Below are 24102 nucleotides of genomic sequence, written 5' to 3' on the forward strand. Positions count from 1 at the left end.
GGCTTAGTTTGTTGATGCTCTGTTCTAGAGCAGTGCTTCTCAAACTTTAATGTGTAGACAAATCACAAGAGTATCTGATTAAAATGCAGATAATGATTCAGTAGGTCTAGAGTGGAGTCAATAACCTGCATTTCTAACAAGTTCCCAGATGTTACTTGCTATTTGGTACTTGACCATACTTTGAGTAGGTTCCAGAAAATAAAGAAAGCAGAAGTATTTAATGAAAAATGTATAATGTAAGGTGGTCCTATAATCATTTGGTCCTTATGCATCATTTAAGCGAATTTTAATGGACATATAGACAATATCTTTCCAGGAAGAACCAAATGCATTAAAGCATTCTTTGAGAGGAATTTTTAAAAAAAGAATTCATACAGATTAATATCTTAACATTACACCTCACTGAGCTGTTTTCTTCAAAGAGCACAAACTAGCAATATTTATAAACCTCCAACATAAAGAAACCATTTTCCCATTTATGATTTTATATACTACCTTATTTCCCTGATAGTTAAATCTCATTCTTGTAACTCTTGAATTGCCACCAGATCGAAAACAGGTTATTTGTTGAGAATGGCCCCATTCAAACATTCTGACGCTTCCATCTTGAGCTCCTGTCAGATCTGCATTACAAGAGGGCACAAATCACAAATTGATTTCAGAAACCTTTGGAAAATTTATTTTTTAATCCAATGTGAAAATCTTTATGAAAGAAACACCTAAGAAATGAATGACAGTCAATTAAACAAATTTACCTTTGTATGAAATTTCACTTGAACACTCAATCTTAAAAACAGTTATGTGATATACTTTCATTTGACTGAGAACCTATCTTCATACAAATGAACAGAAGCAAATAAATCAGACCTTTATAAAGTTTATTTCCTTTTAAAATTATCCCAATGGTGTTTCAGTAGCCTTTAATAAATAACTTTTATGATAACCACTTATCAAATTCTTGGGATTACTAAAGAGCCAATTCTTATCAGTTGTACTATTAATGTTTAAATTTATACATTTTCTCTGGAAAAAAACAGACTGTAGAAGGTCTTGAATGTTATGCTAAAGAAAAAACATCATTTCTAGTAGTTATTCTAATTGACCCAATATCTCAAATATATGTTATCTGTCTCATTGAGGAATATGAACAAACTAAATAATTACTAATTCTTCACTTCACCATTTACTAACTGTATGATACTAGAAAATGTATTTAATCTCCCTGAGCCTATTTCCTTCCTGTAAAAGGGGAATAATGATATACAAGTCACTGGAGAGTTGTAAGAAGTAAACGAGCTAATTCATATAAATCATTCAGAAATATGCCTAACATATAGGACTCAATTTATGTTAAGTATAATTATCAGTATTAATGCGGTACAGAGGTAGTGAGAAATTATATCAATGTATATAAAGCATCTATTACACTGCTAATCATATTAGACAAGTTTGCCTCAATCTTTACCAAGTATTTAAAGTAAATGAACTTCAATTATTTTGAAATGTTTTAACATTGGGATAGGATAGGAGCATGAGTAGAATTTCTTGAGTCTGGAGATGTTAACTCTTTCTCCTCTCCCCTAAAGTCTTGCTTAGCTTAATCAGAAAAATAAATTGGGCTAGTTGTGTTTAAAAAACACTCAAATTTTTCCAATATTATTCATGGTTTTATTTAATTTATTTGAAAAAAATCTCTAGTTATTAGTAGCTGATACGTAAAATGAAATATTCTCTTAAAGGCCTTTGTAAACTGAGATTTTACAAAACAAAATAAAGGTTCCGATGACCAGGTTGTCTCAGCAAATATCCCCTGTTAGTAACTGAAATGTTACATCATATAGGTGTTACATCATATAAGGAAAGGGTTAAATGTAACCATAAAAACTTTAATATGTTCATTTTTTTTTTTTTAATAAGGCTTTCCTTTTAAGACTTCCATTTCTATTTTAATCCAACCCACCAGCCTAACCTGTACAAATTTCCTTGGAATAGAAGTCAAAAAGTAGTGGTTTATGAGCCCTGATGGCCTAGTAGTTAAAGTTCTGCGCTCATTGCTTTGGCAGCCTGGGTTCGCTTCCCAGTTGTGGAACCAGACCACCTGTCTGTCAGTTGCCATGCTTTGCTGGTGGCTCACATAGAAAAACTAGAAAGGCTTACAACTAGCACATACAACCATGTAGTGGGTCTTTGGGGAGGAAAAAAAAAAAAAGAGGAAGACTGGCAACAGATGTTAGCTCAGGGTGAATCCTCTCCTACAAAAAAAGCAGGACTAATGACTAAGAGTTTTTAAAGATCTACTCCAAAGAAAGAAAGGAAGGATTCTGAGTTATCTGAAATTCAGAGCAAAATTTTTAAAATCCTGTCTCTTAACATTTCCACTACATAAAAAGTGCTTATTGTTGAACTCAATTACTCTCTTTGGGACTTGTTCATGACGTGAAATGATATACTGGGGGGAAAAGAATCCATTGATTAATTTAATTAGCTTTGAATTTTTCAAGTTTCTTATATGCCAGTTACAGTAGTTCTCTGAACAAAGAAAGTACTTATCCCAAGACACAAGTGATCTGATGTTACATAATAACTCTGAAAATAAGTCCATTAATTGTCTTGCAGTTAGGGATCTCTTTATTTAAATTTACAGGCTTGAGGTAGAGGATATTCCTCGTAAACTAGTCGCCTGTCATGACACATGATATGGGGCTGAGAAAAAATGAGGTCCTTTCAGTATTTCAGGAAACTTCCAAACCCTACTGCAGAGAATAAGATAGATTTTCAGCAATGCCAAATGTTTCTTGCTGTGAGAGTAATATTATTTAAACATTGTATATAAAACACATTTGACTCCTTACTTTGTATGCTACATGACTGGTTTTTATTTCTCATTTCACATTAGACTTGTGGATAGAAAACATGCTGAATAAATTCAAGGTAGTGAAAATAGACTAATTTTTTATATTATTTTATACCTCTAATATAAGTAATAGAAATTACTTTTCATTTTAAACAAATGGTTCTCTTGAACCCTTTTATTGGACATTGGTATATAACTTCGATAATAGATGCTTACAGCACTTATGATAAGTACAAAAAAACACTGGTTGTGTCCATTGCATTTTATCAGAATATTTCTCATAAAAAAGGTGGTAAAAATTTTTACAGGTTATTAAATTGGAGGGACATGAATATCTCTTAACATCTACTACTTTTGTTACTATGTGGTAGGTCAACTTGATGAAGGGCACAACTTAAAAATCATATTAAAAAAACTTGGAATACTCACATGTCCATATGAATATTGATTTCAACCCACCCATTAATTTTAAAGTTGTCTTTACTATTTTTTCTCTGCTTCACTGTTTCCAATAAATTCCCCATTAATTAAGTTCTTTGTTAAAGGAAGAAAAACTTTAGAGATTCTTAGGAAGATTAACTGAAAATAAATATATCCTGCCTTAGAATGTTAAGAACTTACTAATAATCATTTACTGTATTACTAGTGTGTCTTGTAAAAGACAAACTGACAAAATATTAATACAAACTGATTCTGATGAGGCAATAAACGACCAACATATGGCTCCGGTCTATGTAATAAAAGATGGGAGTGATCTTTCCATTAAAACAATAATTATCAACTGCAATTTAACATTGTGTAGAGTCCAGAAACGTTTAAAAATAAAATGTGCTAACTTGGAAATATGCAGTCAAAATACTAAAAATTTACTGCAATAAGTTAGCCTTCACTATTAATTCAGGAAATCTTCTTTTTCTGTTTTTATCCAACTTTCAAATGAAGATTTTATTTGCTAGCAAACATTCTCTCTAAAAAAAGTAAAATAAATATTGACTATCTTTCAATTGAAACTAAAAGCTTCCTTTAAGTTCTTTAGAATAATGGCTAATTATTATCAACTTACAGTAAGGAAGAGTTGGATGAGAAGTCATTCTTCTGACATTATTAATGGCTTTCTTAATCATCTGTTATGAAAGAAAAATTGTTCATTTATAGTTATAATAAAAATATTAAAAATTTCAATTGTGACAGGAAATTTCAATAACATTTATTTATTTTTATGTGATTCCACAACTACCATTATGGGTGCTTAAAAATTTTAAACCTGGTAACAAAAATTAAATTTAACAACTCAGCTCTCTGACATTTAAGTGTACATACATTTTCTGCATCGACTAGGATCTAAGAACAAATTCACCTGGAGAATTTAGTCTTACCTCCTTTCTTGCCAACTCTTTTCTGATCCCATTAAATTTATTGGAATTATCCTGAACAGTATAAGGTTAAAAAGACAGGCAGAAGCATGTGAGAAAAAAAAAAGAAGTAAACAGAAAATGGTATAAATTTTTAATTGATAGTTTGGAACTGTTTATTTACCCATTTTTAAGTCATCCTTTGAATGATTTAAGTAGCCTGTCAAGTAAGAGTAAAATAACTACATGAAATTAAGGGGATAATTTTAATTTATAGAACATTTCCTACTTATACAGCACCACAGCTACAGTTAGATGTTATCCTAAAAGTTTGTAGCATCAGTCTCAGGCAGATTTGTTGTTGTTGTTGTTCTGGATTTTAAATTGTTAAATTAGCCCTAAAAGTGTGAGTAGAGAGGGGATTTGGTAGGGAGGGAAAGGATCAGGCCAGCAGAACTGGTGAGGGATAGAAACACTAAAACATATATATATATGTTATTATATTCCAAAACAGAAGTTGTTCATAACAAGTATTCTTTTTTGTTAGTATTCATAATTTGATAAAATAGGATTTAGAAAATATTTTATCAATTCTCCATAAAAAAATGAAAACCTGCTGAATATTACTTTTGTTTAGTAAACTTCATGTTTAACTCTCAGGTTCCTCTTAATTAAAGAAATGCCTAAAGGTTCTTGCTCTTTCCTTTAATTTGTCCTTTTTTTTCTGACTAAAGTATCAAAGGAAAACCATGGGTAAAAAAATACACAAACCCAGGCTTAAAAAAGTTTCTGAAAGCATATGTAGAACATAATAAGGCAAGTAAATCATTAATTATTTTAGAAGATCCTTATAAAAAAGAACCACCTCGCTATATTGGTGTCTTTTTCTTGAGGATGGAGTGGCGCAGTCTGAATATTTATGTTTACAAATCACAATGACCCCAACCAAACAAATGTCCTTTTAAGATTTAGAAAGGAAGGAAATTTAGTCCAAAGAGGCATGACAAAGGTAAATTTCTGTATTATAACGCTTTGGAGCATAAACAAATATTTTCTGAGCACCTACTATATGTTAAACACCATTCTAGATAGAGATCATCAGTGTATAAGGCAGACATAACGTACTCTCTCAAAGAACTACATTCCACAGGGTATATAAAAGGACAACCAAATAATGTATAGATGATTTTAAAACTGATAAAAGCTATAAAGATGATAAAATGTGATAATATGAAATAGGGACATCTTTGGGAATTTGAGCTGAGATCTGAATGGTAAAACAGGAAAACAGCATGTTAAGCAGAAAGCAAGGCAAAAGCTCTGACACGACAATTTATGCTTGATGTGTTCTAGTGACTGAAGGTCAATGTAACTAGAGCAAAGAGAATCAGGTGTGGAATGAAGGGAGCTGAAGCTGTAGAGGCTGGCAGGGGTTGAATCACACAGGGCCTTAGAGGCCGTGTTAAGGACTTGCTTTTTTAAAGTTGTACTGGGAAATCTCAAAGCTTTAAGCAGGGGAGTGACAATCTGAAGGATGCTTTAGAAAACAGCAACTCTGCGTGTTGTATACAGTACACAGGAAAAAAGTGTGGAAGCAGCAAGACCAGCAAGAAAACTGTTACAGGAAGAACTGTATTGTATTCTCTGAAACTGGAGTTGAAAAAAAGTGCCTCTTATTTATTTTCAAGTATTTTGTATAGTCTCTTAAAGTTCCCATTTAAAAGATAATATCAGTAGGTTTTGCAAATGAGTTTTAATAAATCCGTCAGTTGGAAAAAAATCAACTGTTTGGGGCCAGCCCAGTGGTGTAGTGGTTAAAGTTTGCATGCTCCACTTTGGCAGCCCAGGGTTTGCAGGGTTTGCTTGTCAAGCCATGCTGTGGCAGTGTCCCACATAGAAAATAAAGGAAGATTAGCACAGATGTTAGCTCAGTGACAATCTTCCTCAAGCCAAAAAGAGGACGACTGGCAACAGATGTTAGCTCAGGGCCAATCTTCCTCACCAAAAAAAAAATTTTAATGACCAAGTCCTTTCATTTGAATAAGTACAGATTGCTTTTCAAAGGCTTCAGTTTAATACTTAAAACACTGCTACCTGAAATCAATGAGCTAAGGGGAATAGAGGGCTTTAATACAAGCTCTATCGCAAATATAAGATAGTAACCTGAGTTAAATCACTTGACCTTTCTGGATCTCAAGCTTCATCTGAAGAATGGTAAGTAGGAGTAATTATAACAGCTACAACAGATATCTCAAAGAATAACAAGGTTATAAGAGCAGTAAAGAAACTGCATTAAGTATAAAATATTATCAGGTATTATTAAAAATGATTAAGCCTTTATTTAAATAATTAGTCTGACTGACTAGAGAAAAAAAAGGTTTTTTTGCCAAGGAAAGAATTCTACAGGACTTAGGAAACTGAAAAAAGACCCCATCACCTAGAAAGCCACTGAAAGAATTACTGGTGCTGGGTTTCTTTGATTCTGTATATCAATTCCTATATCGTAAGTATCAATAAAGGAATCCTATGGAGGTATAAATATGTATTTCATCTTACGTAATCAGGGCTCAAGAAGATCCTTCATTACTACAGAAATATTCTGTTTTAGTTATCTGTGTATTATACTTTGCTTAAATTTTAAAAAATTTATATTGTTTTTGTTAAAAAAAGGATATTGTCTCAGCATTAAAGAGAGTTATACTTAATAGGGTCACAGTTATTAGTGAATATCCATTAAAAGATATTATCTAGAATAGAGTTTAACAAACTTTTGTAAAGGAACAGATAACAATGGTTTTGGGCTTTCTGGGCATGCGGCCTCTGTCTCAGATACTCAGTTCTGCGACTGCAGCATGTAAGCATCCATAGACAACATATAAACAAATGACTGTGGCTATGTTCCAATAAAACTTTATAGACACTGAAATTTGAATTTCATATAATTTTCATGTGTCACAAAATACCATTCTTCTTTTAATTTTTTTCAACTACTGAAAAATATAAACACCACCACTCTTTCTGTTGTCTATACAAAAACAGGTGGTGTGCAGGATTTGACAAACAAACTATAGCTTGCTGAAGCCTGATTTGGACCAGTAAGTTACAAGTAATTATTACTTAAAATACAGCTCTTTGTATTTTAAATTATTTATTAAAAACAATTTTTGTTATCCTTTTCAAATGAAAACATCATATTCTTCATAATAAAAATTTCTAGCAAGTATAACTTACTAAAAAGAGTTAAAAAAATGTTTAAATCATCATTTATCTATTAAGCTAGAGAGAAAAATAGGACATTTATTCACAAATATTTTTAACTTTCCATACCACAGATGCTCCTCTGCCAGTCTGCGTACTACCAAGCCATGGCATGTTGATTGGAGTGCCAGGGTTGCTATGTGTATACGGGGTTGTGCCTTGCACAGCTGTTAAATCATCACGAGCATGTATAACCAAGAAATCTTCTGACCTAAAAGAATGTCAACCAGAATGAAAGCAACCCATCAGTTCTTTATTTCTTCTGTTATACCTGAAAGCTCTAACATATGACTTCATATTTCCCTTTGAAATTAATTTTCTTTAGCTCTTAACTCCTAACTCATAGACAATAACTTCATACATGAACAATTTCAGATCCCCTCATTTAATTCTTTTCTAATCCTCAATCACCTTCTTTAAAGCTCCTGCCACCCCTTCTTTACTCTTTAGCATATCAGCTTCCACTTTGTTTACAATCTAAGAAAATTTCTTTAAAAAATCTTTTGAAAGTTATAGTTCTGTGAATATCATCATTCCCATTGCAAAGTTACTGAATAAAAACAAAGTATAACAGTACCCTTTGGTTTCCATTTCTATATCATCATCTACCCAAGTATATATCTGTGTAGCCAGAATTCCAGAAACATCCAGTTCTTGAACATCATGGCTTGAAGCAATTGCTATGCAGTTTCTATTTGCCTGAAAAATTAATCATATGGTAATTTTTAAATAAAAAAGCACATGTATATGGGCTACTTTTGACAATGGAAACTACAAAATAGCCTCTAGATATGATAACTTCAAGGTACAGAATATACAGCATTCTCACAAATGAATATTTTAAATTAATTTTAATAACTAAATTTTGAGTGTAATAATCATCAGCTTGAGCTTGAAGATATGTTTATATTTTAAGAATTCAGGAGCATACAACAGAAAACCAGCTATAAATGATAACATATGTAATACTTTATTTCTCCTCCCAGCACTCTCTCTCCAGTCTGCTAGAATGGGGAAAGAACTGTGACCCTAGAATGGGAAAAAATCTCAGACCCTTCACATTTCTTAACACAAATAATTCACAACTAACCAAATGGGAAAAAGTGTATTCTCATCTGCATTTTTGGACAATGCAACTTAAAGCAAAAGGTATTATTTCTCAGCTAGAAATTTAGCAAGGATGTAATCTCCATAGGGTTTGCGCAGTTCAGAAATGTGGTGGGAGAAGTTGAAGAAGATAGGATCCCAGAAAGGTAAAAAAGGGTGAAGGAGATAAGAAACATCAAGCTAAAGAAACAATGGTGAATTATTCAAATAAGATAGTACCACTGTCACCTAAAGCTTTTCATTCTTAGGCAAGAAAAACAGAATTTGGGAAAGATTCACAAAGAAAAGGTGTAGGGGTAGAATAAGAATGGAGGAAGTATGTCTGAAGAAATCATAAATGAAAAGTTGGTCAGAATAAATAATATAAAATTTCAAACATCTAGGAATTAAAAGTGCACGTCCATAAAACAGAAAATGGAAATGTACTGAGAGCAAAGAGAAAATAAGACTAATATTTTCATTACGTAAAATACTAATACAAACTAATACAAAAAACTAAGACCACAGAAATAAATGGAAAAAAGATATAACCAGATTGCTGGGAGTAGTTCTCCATGAGTCTCTCCACTTCTGCATGTCTTATGAGTGAGTCACTGATGGCCCTTTGTCTCACAGTATTATTTCCAGGATGTACATACAGCTATAGTCTCTTCCTCTAGATCAAAGGGCATGTATGCTTACTGTCCATTAGAGAAGATTTGGCTTCCCTAAACTCGGTACTCCTCTCTGTAATGCAACCCACTTTGCATGCAGGTATCATCTGGCCCTCTCCCTGGCACTTTGTGGGAACTGTTGCTCAGGAAATCAGGGCAAAAATGCAGATATTCTGGCTACTGCTTTTGCTATTAGTAATAAATTGTCCTTTGTCTCTAGTGGAAGAATCTTGTGTCTTCTAACAGCATCCATTGAACTGAGAAAGCTAACTTGTTAGCTTAAATGCAAGGGAAAAATCTCAGACCCTTCACAGTTCTTAACACAGATAATTCACAACTAAACAAACGGGAAAAAGTTCAATCTCATTGGCATTTTTAAACAACGCAACTTAAAGCAAAAGGTATTATTTCTCAGGTAGAAATTTAGCAAGGATGTAAAAAAATAGTAACAATTCTGGAAAAATTAAACAAGTACACTCTTACACAGTGAATGGCAGACTTTGTATATATAGATGATTGCTCATTACTAGTTACTTATATACATCCAAAAAAAATAAGAAAGAAAAGAAAAAAGCTGGTTTGTTTTATTGCACAGAATATTCAAAATCATACTTTCTTCAGGGGAAGGAAGGTGCCAGTTGAGTGTAGATGTAATTTTCTATTTGTATTTAACATGTATATATCATATTACATACATATTACAACATGAGAACTATCTGGCTAAGGGGCTGATTCCAAACTTGCCTGCCTTGAACAGAACTAGTCATTGTTCAGGGTGTCTATGACAGAAATGAAACAAATGACACAGGGAAAGATGAAGAGAGAATGACAAAGAAACCATCTAGGAGAAATCAAAGAAAAGACAGACATAGCAAAGGAAGATGGAGAACCAACTGGTGAAATGATTACTGAATAGGTAATGCCGTAAGATACACATCTAAATAGTATTTAAAAATTATTCTTAAATTAGGAATACACGAAAAAAGGATACACACACACAAACCCTTTAAGTTAATGGAAAAGAAAGAAACCAGAGTAACTAGAAGTCCCCATAAACTTTGCAGTAAGGAAAATAGGGAAGATAGAAGGGGAAAATTACTGAGACAAATTTCAACGTTGGACCACTGTACCTAAGGCTACCTCTTCCGTGAGTACCTTATAGACACTTCTAAGAAGGAAGCTGAGTAGAAGTCTAAGGAATACGAAGAAAACACTCTTTGGGCAGTCAAAGGAGAGAGAATTTTCTATAAGTCACATATAAGCTTAAATTTGATCTAATATTAAGAACCAAATTCAACATATTCATGTAACGAAAATAGAAAAGTTTTTCTTTGGATTAACTGTTATAATGTGTTGTATAAATTCTAAAAGGTATTGCATATATAAATATTTGATACTCCTCTCTGTGTAGTAATAAAAATTATTTTATCTGCTATATATCCAAAATCAAATTATCAAACAATAAAATCATTTTATAAAATAAAAAACTGTATTCAGTTTACAATTTAAGAAGTGGGAAGCCGCTTTGGGAAAGAGAAATACTAATACTGAATAAACTAACAGAATGGGAGACATTCTCCAACTATGAATACTTAATAGTCAAAGAAAAGAAAAATGTCTGTTTGCTTACTTTATTAACAGCAAAGGCAGTAATGATATCAGATTCCTTATGAATAATTCTTGCTTTACCTCCAGGATATCCCAAATCTGCTTCTATCTAAATGGAGGGAAAGAAAATTTAAAAATACAGCAATTTTAGTAGCAGAAAAAAGTACAAGCCAATTCGTCATTTAACACATAAATTATTTTAAGAAACTTTAGATATTTCAAATCCAAAGCTACTATTTCACATGCTAATTATCCCTAAGACAAAATCTGACAAGGGGAATTTTAAGTTTTTTCAAACTTGCTTTTTCACATATAAAAAGACAGTTAATATAACATACAACTTCATTATTTGCTTATGTTCCCAAGATGCAATAAATTAACTTTAAAGGATCAATACATTCTAATTACCAAAGTAAGATGTGCTTACCACATTTCTTTGTATAATAATCCCTTGATAATATTTTATAAACATTACAAAATCAGATGGTAAATATTTTAGGTTTTGCAGACCACAGAGGGTCACTGTTACATATTCTTCTTCTTTTTTTTTTGCTGAGGAAGATTGGCCCTGAGCTAACATCTGTTGACAATCTTCCTCTTTTTGCTTTAGGAAGATTGTCCCTGAGCTAACATTGGTGCCAATCTTCCCCTATTTTGTATGTGGGATACTGCCACAGCAAGGCCTGATGAGTGGTGTGTAGGTCCATGCCTGGGGTTCCAAACCCATGAACCCTGGGCCACTGAAGTGGAGTGCATGAACTTAACCAGTATGCCACAGGGCAGGCCCCATACTTTTCTTTTTGTAAACAACCTTTTAAAGGTATAAAGACCCTTCTTCTTAGCTGATGATCGATAGAAAAACAGGTCTGATATGGCCAGCTGAATCTAGATAACTGACTCCCAGCCTAAAATAACTTAATTTATAGAAGAAACACCTGAAACCCTGAAAGGCATAGTAATTTTCCCAAGTCAGTAATCATTTCAGTAACTAAGTAAACCATAATTCAATGTACTTTAAATGAGGGAAATATATTAGACCTTCTGCTTACTCCAGAGAAGGTGTCTACAACACCTTTGAACTCAGAAGAGAGTACTGTATAAAATCAACATTTACTAAAATAAACAAAGGTAAAAAGAGGAGGCAATTAATTATTGAGTTGGAAATGTTGCTTAATGTAGGATATTGTTTCATTTTATCTTATCCTCCCTAACCTTCAATCTTTAAAACGAATTACTATAAAATGTTTCACAACTCATTGTGAAGTACAGAAATTATTAATTTGAAATTGGAATACAACATATTTACTTCCTGCAAAATTTAGATAAAAATATCACCAATGTGCGTCCATTGTTTGACCACAGAACTGTAGTGTTAGCAGTATTTTTAAAAACGGCAACTAAGATGACTGCTCAACTGCAAAGTTGAAAGAGACTTATAACCATGCCAAAATAACCCTACACAAACAAAACTCACAGTCATTGCATGTAAAGATGTCAAATATATTCTAACCTAAAATGCAATTTGGTTATAAACATAAAAAATTTCAGTGTTTGCTAAAGATTTTGGTTGATTTGAGGGTCAACTTCTTTTCTAAGGAAAGTCTGAGCTCTGACTACAAGAGGCCCATTATCCAGTACAATTGTATAAATCAAATTCTGCAATTTTATGCCAAAATTCCAGCTTAGCTACCTATCTGCCTGGTATCTAAAGCACACTAAGTGTTCACTACTGGGTTTCGAAGAAATTGGAAAATAGAGACAAATGCTATTTCCATGGAATAGAGGGATATGTTATTTGCTGGTAATGGGTGAGCAGATGGGGGTTGGGGGGGAACAGACATATCAGTTTCATCTGCAGAGCTTCTTCAAACTTTACACTTATTGGGAGAAAAGCCCCTGCAGGCACGAACTTCCAAAAAGCTTCTTCACTGTGGCAATACACTCCTATCCTCTCATTACCTCTTATTATTATTACTGTTTCTTAATACAGTCATGTATCGTTAACGATGGGGACATATTCTGAGAAACGCATCCTTAAGGCGATTTTGTCATTGTGTGAACATCACAGAGTGTACTTACACAAACCTAGATGGTATAGCCTATTACACACCTAGGAAATATGGTACTAATCTTATGGGACCACCACTGTCTATGTGGTCCATCATTGAAGAAAATGTCTTTATGCAGTGCATGATGGTAGTGTGGTCCCAAGATGACCTGCATCAGAGTCATGCATGGGGTGGAGGAATGGTGTTTAGCACTTCAATAGCTTACGCATATTTAATTTTAAGAACAATTACATGTCATAACGAGATAAGAATAGAGAAGTAGGCAGGTTCAGCTTGCACAGGGCCTTAAAAGCTGTAATAAAGAGTTCAGATTTTATTTTAAGGCTAGGAAGCAGTGGAGTGTTTTCATAATTCTGGATGTTGTGAGGTAAAACATAAAGGGTGTGAGAACGGCTGCCAGGAAACCAACTAAGAGGCTACTACAGCAGCTGAAGTGGGAAGTAATGGTAGATTTGGTTAGGATAATAGGAATGGTGGTAGTGATAAGTGGTTGAAATTAGGATAATTTTGTTAATGGACTAAAACTACAGTAGGAGTAAAAGAGAGGAAGCAAGGATGACTCCTAGTTTTCAGACCTGATAACTGGGCGAGTGACGGTACCATTTACTGAGATAAAAGTAAAGGAAAGAGTGGGTTTTGGTTGGGATTAGAGGAAGACAGAAAATTCTGTGTCTTAACATTCGGGGGAGGTAAGTATTGGATTAATATATGCAAGTCTGGAGTTCAGGAAATGAGTGAGGCTAGAGAGATTTAAGTGATAAGCGTATGGATGACATAAAGCCATGAGATAACCCAAAGAGAAGGTAAAGATAGCAAAGAGAAAAGGTTAGAGACATAAGTCCTGGGGCAGACAATATTTCAAGGATGGGAAAAAGAAAAGCCAATTCAAGAGTGGGAAGTATCTTCGGGAAAGAGAAATACCGATAGTGAATAAACTGACAGAACAGGAGACATTCTCTGACTATGAATACTTAATCATAAAAGATGATGTCCTGGAAACCAAGTGAAGCAAGAGTTTCAAGAAGGTGTCTCGGGTAAACAGTATCAAAGGATACTGAAAAATTGAATTAGGAGAAGACAGAGAACTGACTACTGAATTTAGCAGACTGGAAGTCAATGGTGACCCTAACTAGGACAATCCCAGTGGAGTGGGCTGAAGATAATACCTAACTAGATTAGAGAGACATGTGATATCTAACAAATATGTAAGAAAGTCCATTGGTGAAGATTCAGAAGCATTCAACTGAGTAGATAATGTTTTATTTCTTAAAGTAGGTGGTTCCTATATGGTGTTTGCAACATTACTCTTTAAGTCTTCTTGAATGACTTTATAGCAACAATATAAACAAATCTTCCTAGACAGGGGATTAGATAAATGGGGTGGTAGATAGATTCAAAGATAGATTTCTTTTGTTTTCATTTGAAAGGAAGCAATAAAATATATTTGCTTATGTTGAAGGGAATAAGAGAGAGGTAAAAATTTATTATGGAGGAGGGAAGAGGGATAACTACTGAGACAAAGTCCTTGGGTAGCTGAGAGCAGGTACGATCAGTGCATGAGGAGAAGATTTGGCCTTGGATAAAAGAGCGACAGTTCATCTACTATTAGAGAAGGCAGAACAAAACATCTGCATATAGAGCAGAATTTAGATTTGGTGTTGGGAAGATCAGGCTAGATCTCTATTGACTGCACTTACTTTGACAGCAAAACAAGGTCATCTGTGAGAAGTAGTAAAGAAATATTGGAAGTTTGAGGAAAGAGGGAAAAAGTGGAGAGAATGGAAAAGAGAATGAAAAAACAAATTTACTATAATTTTTTATGATTGCAGGGTAGTGTAATTTGGGTTTCATGGCTGTAAATTTTAAGTAAGGCAAGTCCCCAAGGGTTTGTGCTTTTTCTTCATCCATATTCAGCTAACCAGGTGCAGACACAGAGTAGACAGAGAGTTGGGTTTAAACAGGTTTGGGAATTTTCAAGGCAAGTACAGTGTAGAGAACAGTGCAAAAGGGTTGAGGATGTTTGCAAGGGACTGGTCATAAAGACGGACCAATAAATTTAAGCAGGGAAAGGAAAGAAGTGGGGATGTGATATGCTCAGCTAAAAACAGATATAGAACTTGCATGTGCTATGAACACGAAAGCCATGCTGTGGCAGGTGTCCCACATAAAACAGAGGAAGATGCACACAGATGTTAGCTGAGGGCCAGGCTTCCTCAGCAAAAAGAGGAGGATTGGTGGCAGATGTTAGCTCAGGGCTAATCTTCCTCAAAAAAAAACAACAAACACAATGAATATGGTCTTAAAGTTCTTTTTATGGGGCCAGCCCCCGTGGCCAAGTGGTTAAGTTTGTGCACTCCTCTTCGAAGGCCCAGGGTTTCGCTGGTTCAGATGCCAGGCACGGACATGGCACCGCTCATCAGGCTATGTTGAGGTGGCATCCCGCATGCCACAACTAGAAGGACCCACAACTAAAATATACAGCTACGTACTGGGGGAATTTTGGGAGAAAAAGCAAAAAAGAAAAAAGAAAAAAGATTGGCAACAGTTGTTAGCTCAGGTGCTAATCTTAAAAAAAAAAAGGTCTTTATAATGTAAGGTTTCAAGTCATGGTTTATAAAATTTGATTGGGCTGGATATACGAGGAAAAAAGAATCCAACTATCAGTGCCAAAAGAGATTTTAAGAGATCATGCAGATCAAAAAACTAAACATAGAATTACCACATGATGAAGCAACTCAACTTCTGAGTATATGTCCAAAAGAACTGAAATTAGAGACCTGAACAGATATTTGTATACCAATGTTCATAGTGGCATTATTCACAACACCCAAAAGATGGAAACATCTCAAGTGCCCATTGACAGATGAATGGATAAACAAAATGTGTTATATATACATGATGGAATATTATTTAACCTTAAAAAGGAAGGAAATTCTGATAAATGTTACAACATGGATGAACCTTCAAGACGTTATGCTAAGTGAAATAAGCCAGTCACAAAAGGACAAATATTGTATGATTCCACTTATACAGGTACCTAGGATAGTAAATTTCATAGAGACAAGAAGTGGAATGGTAGTTGGCTGGAGCTAGGGAAGGTAGGGGAAATGGAGAGCTACTGTTTAATGGGTACAGTTTCAGTTTGGTGAGATGAAGAAGTTTTGGAGATGATGGTAGTGACAGTTGCACAACAACGGGAATGTACTTAACATTACTGCACTGTACACTTAAAATGCTTAAAATGGTAAATTTTATACGTATGTTTTACCCCAATTAAAAAAAAATTTACGCAGAAACTGATCTAAATAGTGGTTGGGTTTCACAGAGCTTCCTTTAGGAACTGGAGAAGAAGAAAATAGTTCTAATGGACTAACTCCAGGACTCTATTATTATTTCAGTTAGAAGCAGCAGCCCATTTAAACTATCAACTCTACTTTTACAGGTTAGTAAATGAGGCTTCAAGGGTGGAACGAGCTCAAGGTCACACAATAGATCTACAGAAAAGCTGAACTGAGACTCTAGGTCTCTTTATTGATTTTCAGTTACTACTACCTTCTACAAGGTAAAGCTGTGTACTTGGAGTAATTCAGCACTACTCTAATGACATAATAAAACAAATGTGAAGTAAGACAAGATCTAAAGAATATCAAGGGCATACTGGAAAGAAATGGGAGGCAATCAAGTGAATATAAAATGACACCAATACCCAAAATATTGGGGAATATAAATATCAGAGAAGAAAAATAATTTTGTTTTCACAATTATAACAGAGGAATGAGAAGTGACATCACCATAGATTCTATTGTGTATTAAAAGGATAAGGGAATATTATGAATAACTTTACACCAATAAATATGACAAGTGAAATCCTGAAAGACATAGACTACCAAAGCTCACTCAAGAAGAAATAGATAACCTGAATTCATTCTATTATCTGTTAAATAAATTGAATTTGTAAATAAAAAACTCCAGACTCAGATAGTTTCTCTAGTGAATTCTACCAAACTCAGATAGTTTCTCTAGTGAATTCTACCAAACTCTTAAGGAAGAAAGAATAGTAATTCTACACAAATTCTTCCAAAAAATTAAAGAGTGAACACTTCTCAACTCATTCTATGAGGCCAGCATTAGTTTAAAAGAAAATTTTTTTTAAACCCCAAAAAACAAAACAAAAAACCCAAAAACATTATAAGAAAACTGCAAACCAATATCCCTCATGAACATATGCAAAAATTCTTAACAAATCAAACCTGACAATGTATAAAAACACATCATGACAAAATGAGGCTTAACCTGGGAATGGCAAGGTTGGTTTAACATCAAACAAATTCATTAACCTTTTTAGCCATTTTAACAGACTAAAAAAAAAGAAAAACCATACAATCATCTCAATAGTAGCAACAGAAAGCATTTGACAAAATCCAACATTCATTCCTGATTAAAAACTCTCAACAAGCTAGGAATAGAAAGAAACTTCCTCAGTCTTATAAAGGGCATCTACAACATCCTTATAGATAACATCATTCTTTTTTTTTTTTTTTTTAAGATTTTATTTCTCCTTTTTCTCCCAAGGCACCCCAGTACATAGAGTGTATTTTTAGTTGTGGGTCCTTCTAGTTGTGGCATATGGGATGCTGCCTCAGCATAGCTTGATGAGCGGTGCCATGTTCACACCCAGGATTCGAACTCGTGAAACCCTGGGCCACCAAAGCAGAGTGCGCAAACTTAACCACTGGGCCACGGGGCTGGCCCCAGATAACATCATTCTTAATGACAAAAGACTGAAGGCTTTCCCCAAGATCAGGACTACAAGATAAAAATATCTGCTTCCATCATTTCTATTCAATACTGGACTGAAGTTCTGGTCAATGCAATAAGACAGCGAGGTATTAGCATTATTAAAGATAATTATTAAAGATAAACAAATAGAAATAAACCTACACATATATGTCAATTGATTTTTTAAAAGGAGGAAAACGCAATTCAGTGGAGGAAAGAATCTTTCTAACAAAGAGTGCTGGAACAATTGATACACAGATTAAAAAAAAAAAGTAACTGTTATCCACACTTTGCATCACATAAAAAAATTAACTCAAAATGGGTCATAGACCTAATTGTAAAACTAAAACTACAAAACATCTAGAGCAAAGCAGAAGAAAATTTTTGTGACTTTAGGTTAGGCAAAGATTTCTTAGCTATGACACCAAAAAGAAAATCCATACGCAGAAGTAATTTTGATGAGGTCCAATGTATCAATTGAGAACTTCTGCAGTTTAAGTGAAATTGTAAAGAGAATGAAACTTATGATAAGCAATAGACTAGGAGAAACTATTTGCAAATCACATATCTGATAAAGGACTTCTATTCAGAATATATAAAGAACTGTTAAAACTAAATTTAAAAAAACATACATCCCAATAAAAAATAGACACAACATTTGAAAAGACACTTGAACCAAAAAGTTACACAAATGGAAAATGAGCCGACGATACGATGCTTCACGCAAATTAAAACCACAATGAACTAGTACTACCACCTACTAGAATGGCAAAATAAAAAGGCTGACCATACCATACTAAGTTCTGGTAAAAATGCGAAGCAAGTGGGATTTCATATACTGCCGCTGAGAATGTAAAGTGGTACTACCACCTTGGAAAATACTTGAATAGTTTCTTAAAAAGTTAACCATACAGGGGCTGGCCCCGTGGCCGAGTGGTTAAGTTCGCGCGCTCCGCTGCAGGCGGCCCAGTGTTTCGTCGGTTCGAATCCTGGGCGCGGACATGGCACTGCTCGTCAGACCACGCTGAGGCAGCGTCCCACATGCCACAACTAGAGGAACCCACAACGAAGAATACACAACTATGTACCGGGGGTCTTTGGGGAGAAAAAGGAAAAAATAAAAATCTTAAAAAAAAAAAAAAAAAAGTTAACCATACACCTACAATATGATCCACCCATTCTACTCCCAGGCATTTACACAAGAGAAATGAAAGCATATGCCCATACAAAGAGATCTGCATATGAATACTCTAAGCAGTCTTAATTGAAATAGGCCCAAAATGGAAACAGCTTAAGGGTTCATTAACAGGTAAATGGATAAAGAGATTGTGGTATAGCCATACAATAAATATGCCTCAGCAATAAAAAGAAATAAACTACTGGAATACAAAATACAAAGGAATCTCAAAATAATTACGATAAGAGAAAGGACACACGAAAAAAAAGACATATGATTCCATTTACATAAAATTCCAGAAAATGCAAAGTATAATATCAGGAAGCAGATTGGCAGTTGCCTGGAGAGGAAGAGGGCAGAGGCGGGAGGAGAGGAGCAAGGGAGGGATTAAAGTTTTTTGGGTTATGGATATATTCATTATCTTTACCATAGTGATGGCTTCACCAGCGTATACATATGCCGAAATTGATCAAACTCTACACTTTAATAAATATGTGCAGTTATTTTAAGTCAAATATATCTAATAAAGCTGTTTAAAATAAAATTGTAGCACATGGCTTGAAAAATTCTGGCCAAAAAATGGCTATGATGTTAACCAAACAGAATGACTGCCTTTGATGTAGTGTGATGACTAGAGAAATACAACATTCTGATTACTAACATTTTATAAATAGTGTCAAAAGAAAAATCTTTGGATAAAAATTCATGATAATCTACAGACTGCAGTAATTAATGATTATTCAGGCAAAGAATACTGTTAACTATTAAAAGTTTGAATTATATTCTCTCAAAACTCCCAAAGGCTATTAGAAATTTCCAAAGTTAAGTATGGATCGCATACATTTATTTTGCCAAAATTTTAGTTATAATATACAGTTGACATCAAATCAGTCTTTTTTATTAATTGCGTATAATTATTTCTCCTATTTTACCAAAAGATTCCTTTGGGAAAGAATAAGATGTGGGAATTAATAGCCTTAAAAAAAAAAATCTTTTGAGAAATTTTTCCTCTAAAAATTACTCTGTTGAGATTGTCTTAAAATCAGAATATGAAACATGAGTTAAATATCAACCTAATAAAAGTCATATATTAATGTGTGATCATACATTTATAAATTATTTCATGACTGAACAAATTCTCATCCTTTGTGAGCTTGTTCTCAAGTACTATGAGTACTTAGCACACACAAAACAATGTGATATATGCTATTCCTACCAGTAAGATAAATGCTATATAATAATATTTGATATATTTTAAGGAATTACTATCATAGGAGAGATATTTAACTTCAAAAGTGATACTTGCAAAAACAGAACAATACTACTATACTTCTATAATGACTATCATAATTACACTTTATTAAGAACTTGAGTTGTATTTACTCAGAAAAATTTGTAGCCAAAACAGGATACATTCAACTCCCTTTAAAATTGCATTCTCTTATTAACAAAACAGAAACAATCTTTATGATTGCAACATTTAACTTGCTAAAATAAAAGAAGAATAATTTGAGGGAACAGTAATTTAACTGGATTGAAAACAAAGTCCAGTCGAAAACTAAAATACACTTTTTCTTGTTAAAGAATGCAATTTCTAATTTCAGTTGAATGGTATTTTGTACCTTATTGATGTTTGGCTCCTCCATCATAGAATTTTTGATGGTTTCACAGTTGTCCTCTAATGACTTCATCAAGAAAGAATAACCACATAACAAAGAGTAAAGACGAGATGTAACAAGCAAAATACTGGGGATATTTTTTTAAACTATATTTTTTACCAAATTTACTAGAAAACAACACTGGATTGAATTATTATTTTTTAATCATACATCTTAAAAGAAGCACGTGTAGGGGTACACAGTTAGGGACTGAGGAAAATCTAATCTCTCAGAACTCATTAACCACCACTATAAACTGTATTCTACCTCCTAAGAAATTTTGACTCATTTATTTTGAAATGTTGACATTTTAAAGCAAGATCGAATCCGAAATACTTGATATTACAAATGTCAAAGCTACTGGCGCCAGAGTACTATCAACTGAAAATTAAAGTCAAATTGTTCTCTTACATCCTGCAATGTCTTGTCTTCATTTTGATATCTCACTCCTCAGGAAAACCTCCTGATTAGAAAATTGTGGTTTCTAGGTTTCTTATTCTCTGCTTCTATGGATTTAGCCAGAAACAGTCAATAAACCGCTTAGAGGGGCACATCCTTTTTAAAAGGGGATATTAGCACTTGCTAAAGAAAGAGTTGGTTTAAGACTTGTAGTTCTTCTCAGAAAATGAAAGAAAACAGAAAAAGGAGTTGGGGACAAAGATGACAGCTGTCAAGCAGTTTTCTGTTGGGAATGGTTCAGATACAGTCCATTTGCATCTATCTGTACATAAGTTCCAAATAAGTACGAATAGGGAAGACCTTCTATTTTAAAAATGCATGTACCCAGGAAACTACATTATATAGGAAAGGAAAAGATCTGAGCCCACGTCAGGATTTTAATGTCAGATGAAAAAACTTTCATTTTCAAGAAACATAAAGGAATAAAAAACAGCAGCACTCTCAAAACACTCTCCATCATCTCCCATCCAAAATATGGGGCCTATCATGTATCTACTTCCTAACCATCTGAAAAGTCACAGTGACTTGGACTCAAGATAATCATCATTTTAATCAAAACATTTTTTGATAAAATGAAAATTTTATCAAAATGAAAAATTTTTTGACTAAAGATAATCATTTTATCAAAAAAAGAGCTGGAAGATAATCTTGTTAATAGAAAAAATAGGCTAGTCAACTTTCCAGTAAAGATTAAATAATTTTATATCAACTCTATAAGGTCAATATTCTGTTTACTTCCATCCAATCTATGTTCTACCAAATAAAATTTTTCTTTTCATATTCCCTTTATCAAACTGTCACTATCTTTAAGAGTATCACCATCAAGAATAAAATAGCAAAGGAGTAACAATTAATTTCTAACAACTACCATTAATCATGCCAGGTTTTAAATAAGTTAAATCTGCTGGTCAAAATACTACAAAACAAGGGGTACTATACTCATTTTGCAGATAAAAAAGCTAAAATTCAGAGAAAATATTTAGCTTACTGGTAGTTATAAAGCTGTTAGTCCAACATTCATATTCATGCTTTTGATAAATAATTACAATACAAAAATAACTAAAATTTTCTTAAGATATCATGAAATTCTTAAGAAATCTAAGAATAAAATAACAGAGGAATTTAAAAGGTGGTGTTGCACTCAATTAACTGCTACCCTTCCTTAAGTATTCTGGCTTGGTTATGATACTCTATTCCATGAATGATTCTATTCCCTGATTCAACTAGACAATCTAGTGGTACAATAGTTTTTGTTTTGTTTGTTTTGAGAACTATTTTATTTCCCAAACACACTAAATATATCAGCAGTAGAGGAACGTTTTTATTTTTACACCTATACTAATCAATTTTGGCAATGTTTTAAAAAAAAAAAATGATTCCGTATTTGAAATAATTATGCCAAATTTGCATACTCATATTACAAGATACATCAGGGAAACCAAAGAAGTAACAAGCACAGTAAACATGCTTTTTGTACAGAACAATGCAGCAGTGCTTTATACACTATTAACAGAATGCTTTAACTTGTAATAAATTATTTTAGAGAAAGATATATTTAAGATAAGAAACATTCTCTCTCCAGTAAACATAACCTAGTTAGTCTGACACTCTGATCTAGCACATTCATTTTTAATTTTATGTATCTAAAAATTTTCTTGAATTACTTTAATGGTAATTCATATACTAAATATTTAAGATATTTCTTATATAAGGTTACATAGAAATATATTTATTTGTACTGTATTTATTGTTTGCCTAGATTTCAAAGTCATACTAAGGTACATATGTCAAAAGTCTTCTAAGTTAGCAAGAATACTATATATTTTGTTTCCTGGCTTGGCTAATCCAAATATATTTACATAATCAGGCAAATAGTAAGTAACAGCGCATGCAGTTGCCTCTTACAAATCAGTGCTTAAACTGAGAGACAAAGAGATACATGCAATTTTCCTTTTTTTCAATAAGGTTAGATGTCACCTTGTTTTTCTGCTAACTTGTCTATTAAGAAGCCATTCTATTTCCTTATTTCTCCAACTGAAATATCTTCCTTTTTTCCTCTCACTTCAAAAACTGTACAAAGTGTGCTTTCAGACTAGAGCAGTGCTTCTCAAAATGTGATCTACAGACCAGCTGCCAGTCTGGAACTCTGTGTTACCAGTCCATGAACAGAGAAGGAATTAACTATATCACTAAGTCTACAGTTCAGTTTACCTGATATTTTTTAATAGCAAAACTGTCTCAAAGGAGGAAGCATTACGTTAATTTACACTCAGGTTAAAGTTCCCATATCATCAAACTGCAACTTTTTAATAGCATTGAACTAAATGAGAAATATAATCATTATGATGATAATATCAAGGTAAAATCAAGTAGTTACAGCATAATTTAAAGTGAGTTTGCAAAATTTCATTAAGAAGCATAATCAATAGAATAAAAAGAGAATGTACATATTTGAAATGTTTTCAGTATACAACCCTAGTTTCGATTAAGCTTCTAAGATAAACTTTTAACTATCACATGAAAATCATGGGAAATTTCTACTTTGTCTCTTAAATCAGTGATCAGGACAACTTAAAACATAGGAAACAAGCTACACAATCTTAATTCAAGTAATATATTTTGAGGGGGGGAGTCCCAAATACATCTGAATTAGTCACTTTAAATTAAACTGATTCAGGAAAATACTGATCCTCTCTCTTCTTTTCAATCATTTTTCTACGCATTAACTGCATAATATGTTTATAATATAAAATGAGTTTTTAAAGTCTACAAAATGAAGCTTATGCTTTATGGTTACATAATACAAAAGATTTCAATAATAAAACAGTAAAACAGGTTTTAACTTATACAGACCTCATTTAGACATCTTTTCTTTGTGAATATATTTCTGATAAAAGTTTCCTGAATTTCTTCCTGCTTCACCAAGTACTGCCAAAGTCTCTTCACAGACAGTGCCAGATGGTGTTTGGATCTACGAGATAGTGTATTTAATTATACACTTCAGAAATTTCTGATTAACTCGACCACATTTCCTTGGTGCTAAATGAATGTTTATAACAAAAATTAACTAGAATCAGACCATATCATCTCAGGGCAGCAATCACAAAATTTTCTCTTAAAGGACCAGA

The 24102-nt window shown here is 33.3% G+C and overlaps 1 protein-coding gene across 5 annotated transcripts in view; it reads right to left on the reverse strand.

Annotated features, from left to right (window-relative positions):
* DMXL1 (Dmx like 1) overlaps positions 1 to 24102 on the reverse strand; it is a 137916-nt gene that overhangs the window by 16347 nt on the left and 97467 nt on the right. For 3 of the 5 annotated variants that reach the window (XM_070233202.1, XM_003362834.5, XM_014730724.3), the window contains 7 exons: positions 23828 to 23945; positions 20480 to 20542; positions 10855 to 10941; positions 8042 to 8163; positions 7534 to 7675; positions 3918 to 3978; positions 496 to 623 (listed from right to left, as the gene is read on the reverse strand). In XM_070233202.1, the coding sequence (XP_070089303.1) occupies positions 496 to 623; positions 3918 to 3978; positions 7534 to 7675; positions 8042 to 8163; positions 10855 to 10941; positions 20480 to 20542; positions 23828 to 23945 (721 nt within the window). The remainder of the gene's footprint in view (positions 1 to 495; positions 624 to 3917; positions 3979 to 7533; positions 7676 to 8041; positions 8164 to 10854; positions 10942 to 20479; positions 20543 to 23827; positions 23946 to 24102) is intronic. The other 2 variants (XM_001504549.7, XM_014730725.3) reach the window with 1 other exon arrangement.

This window comes from Equus caballus, chromosome 14 (genome assembly GCF_041296265.1).
Source record: "Equus caballus isolate H_3958 breed thoroughbred chromosome 14, TB-T2T, whole genome shotgun sequence".
NCBI classification, from domain to species: Eukaryota; Metazoa; Chordata; class Mammalia; order Perissodactyla; family Equidae; genus Equus; species Equus caballus.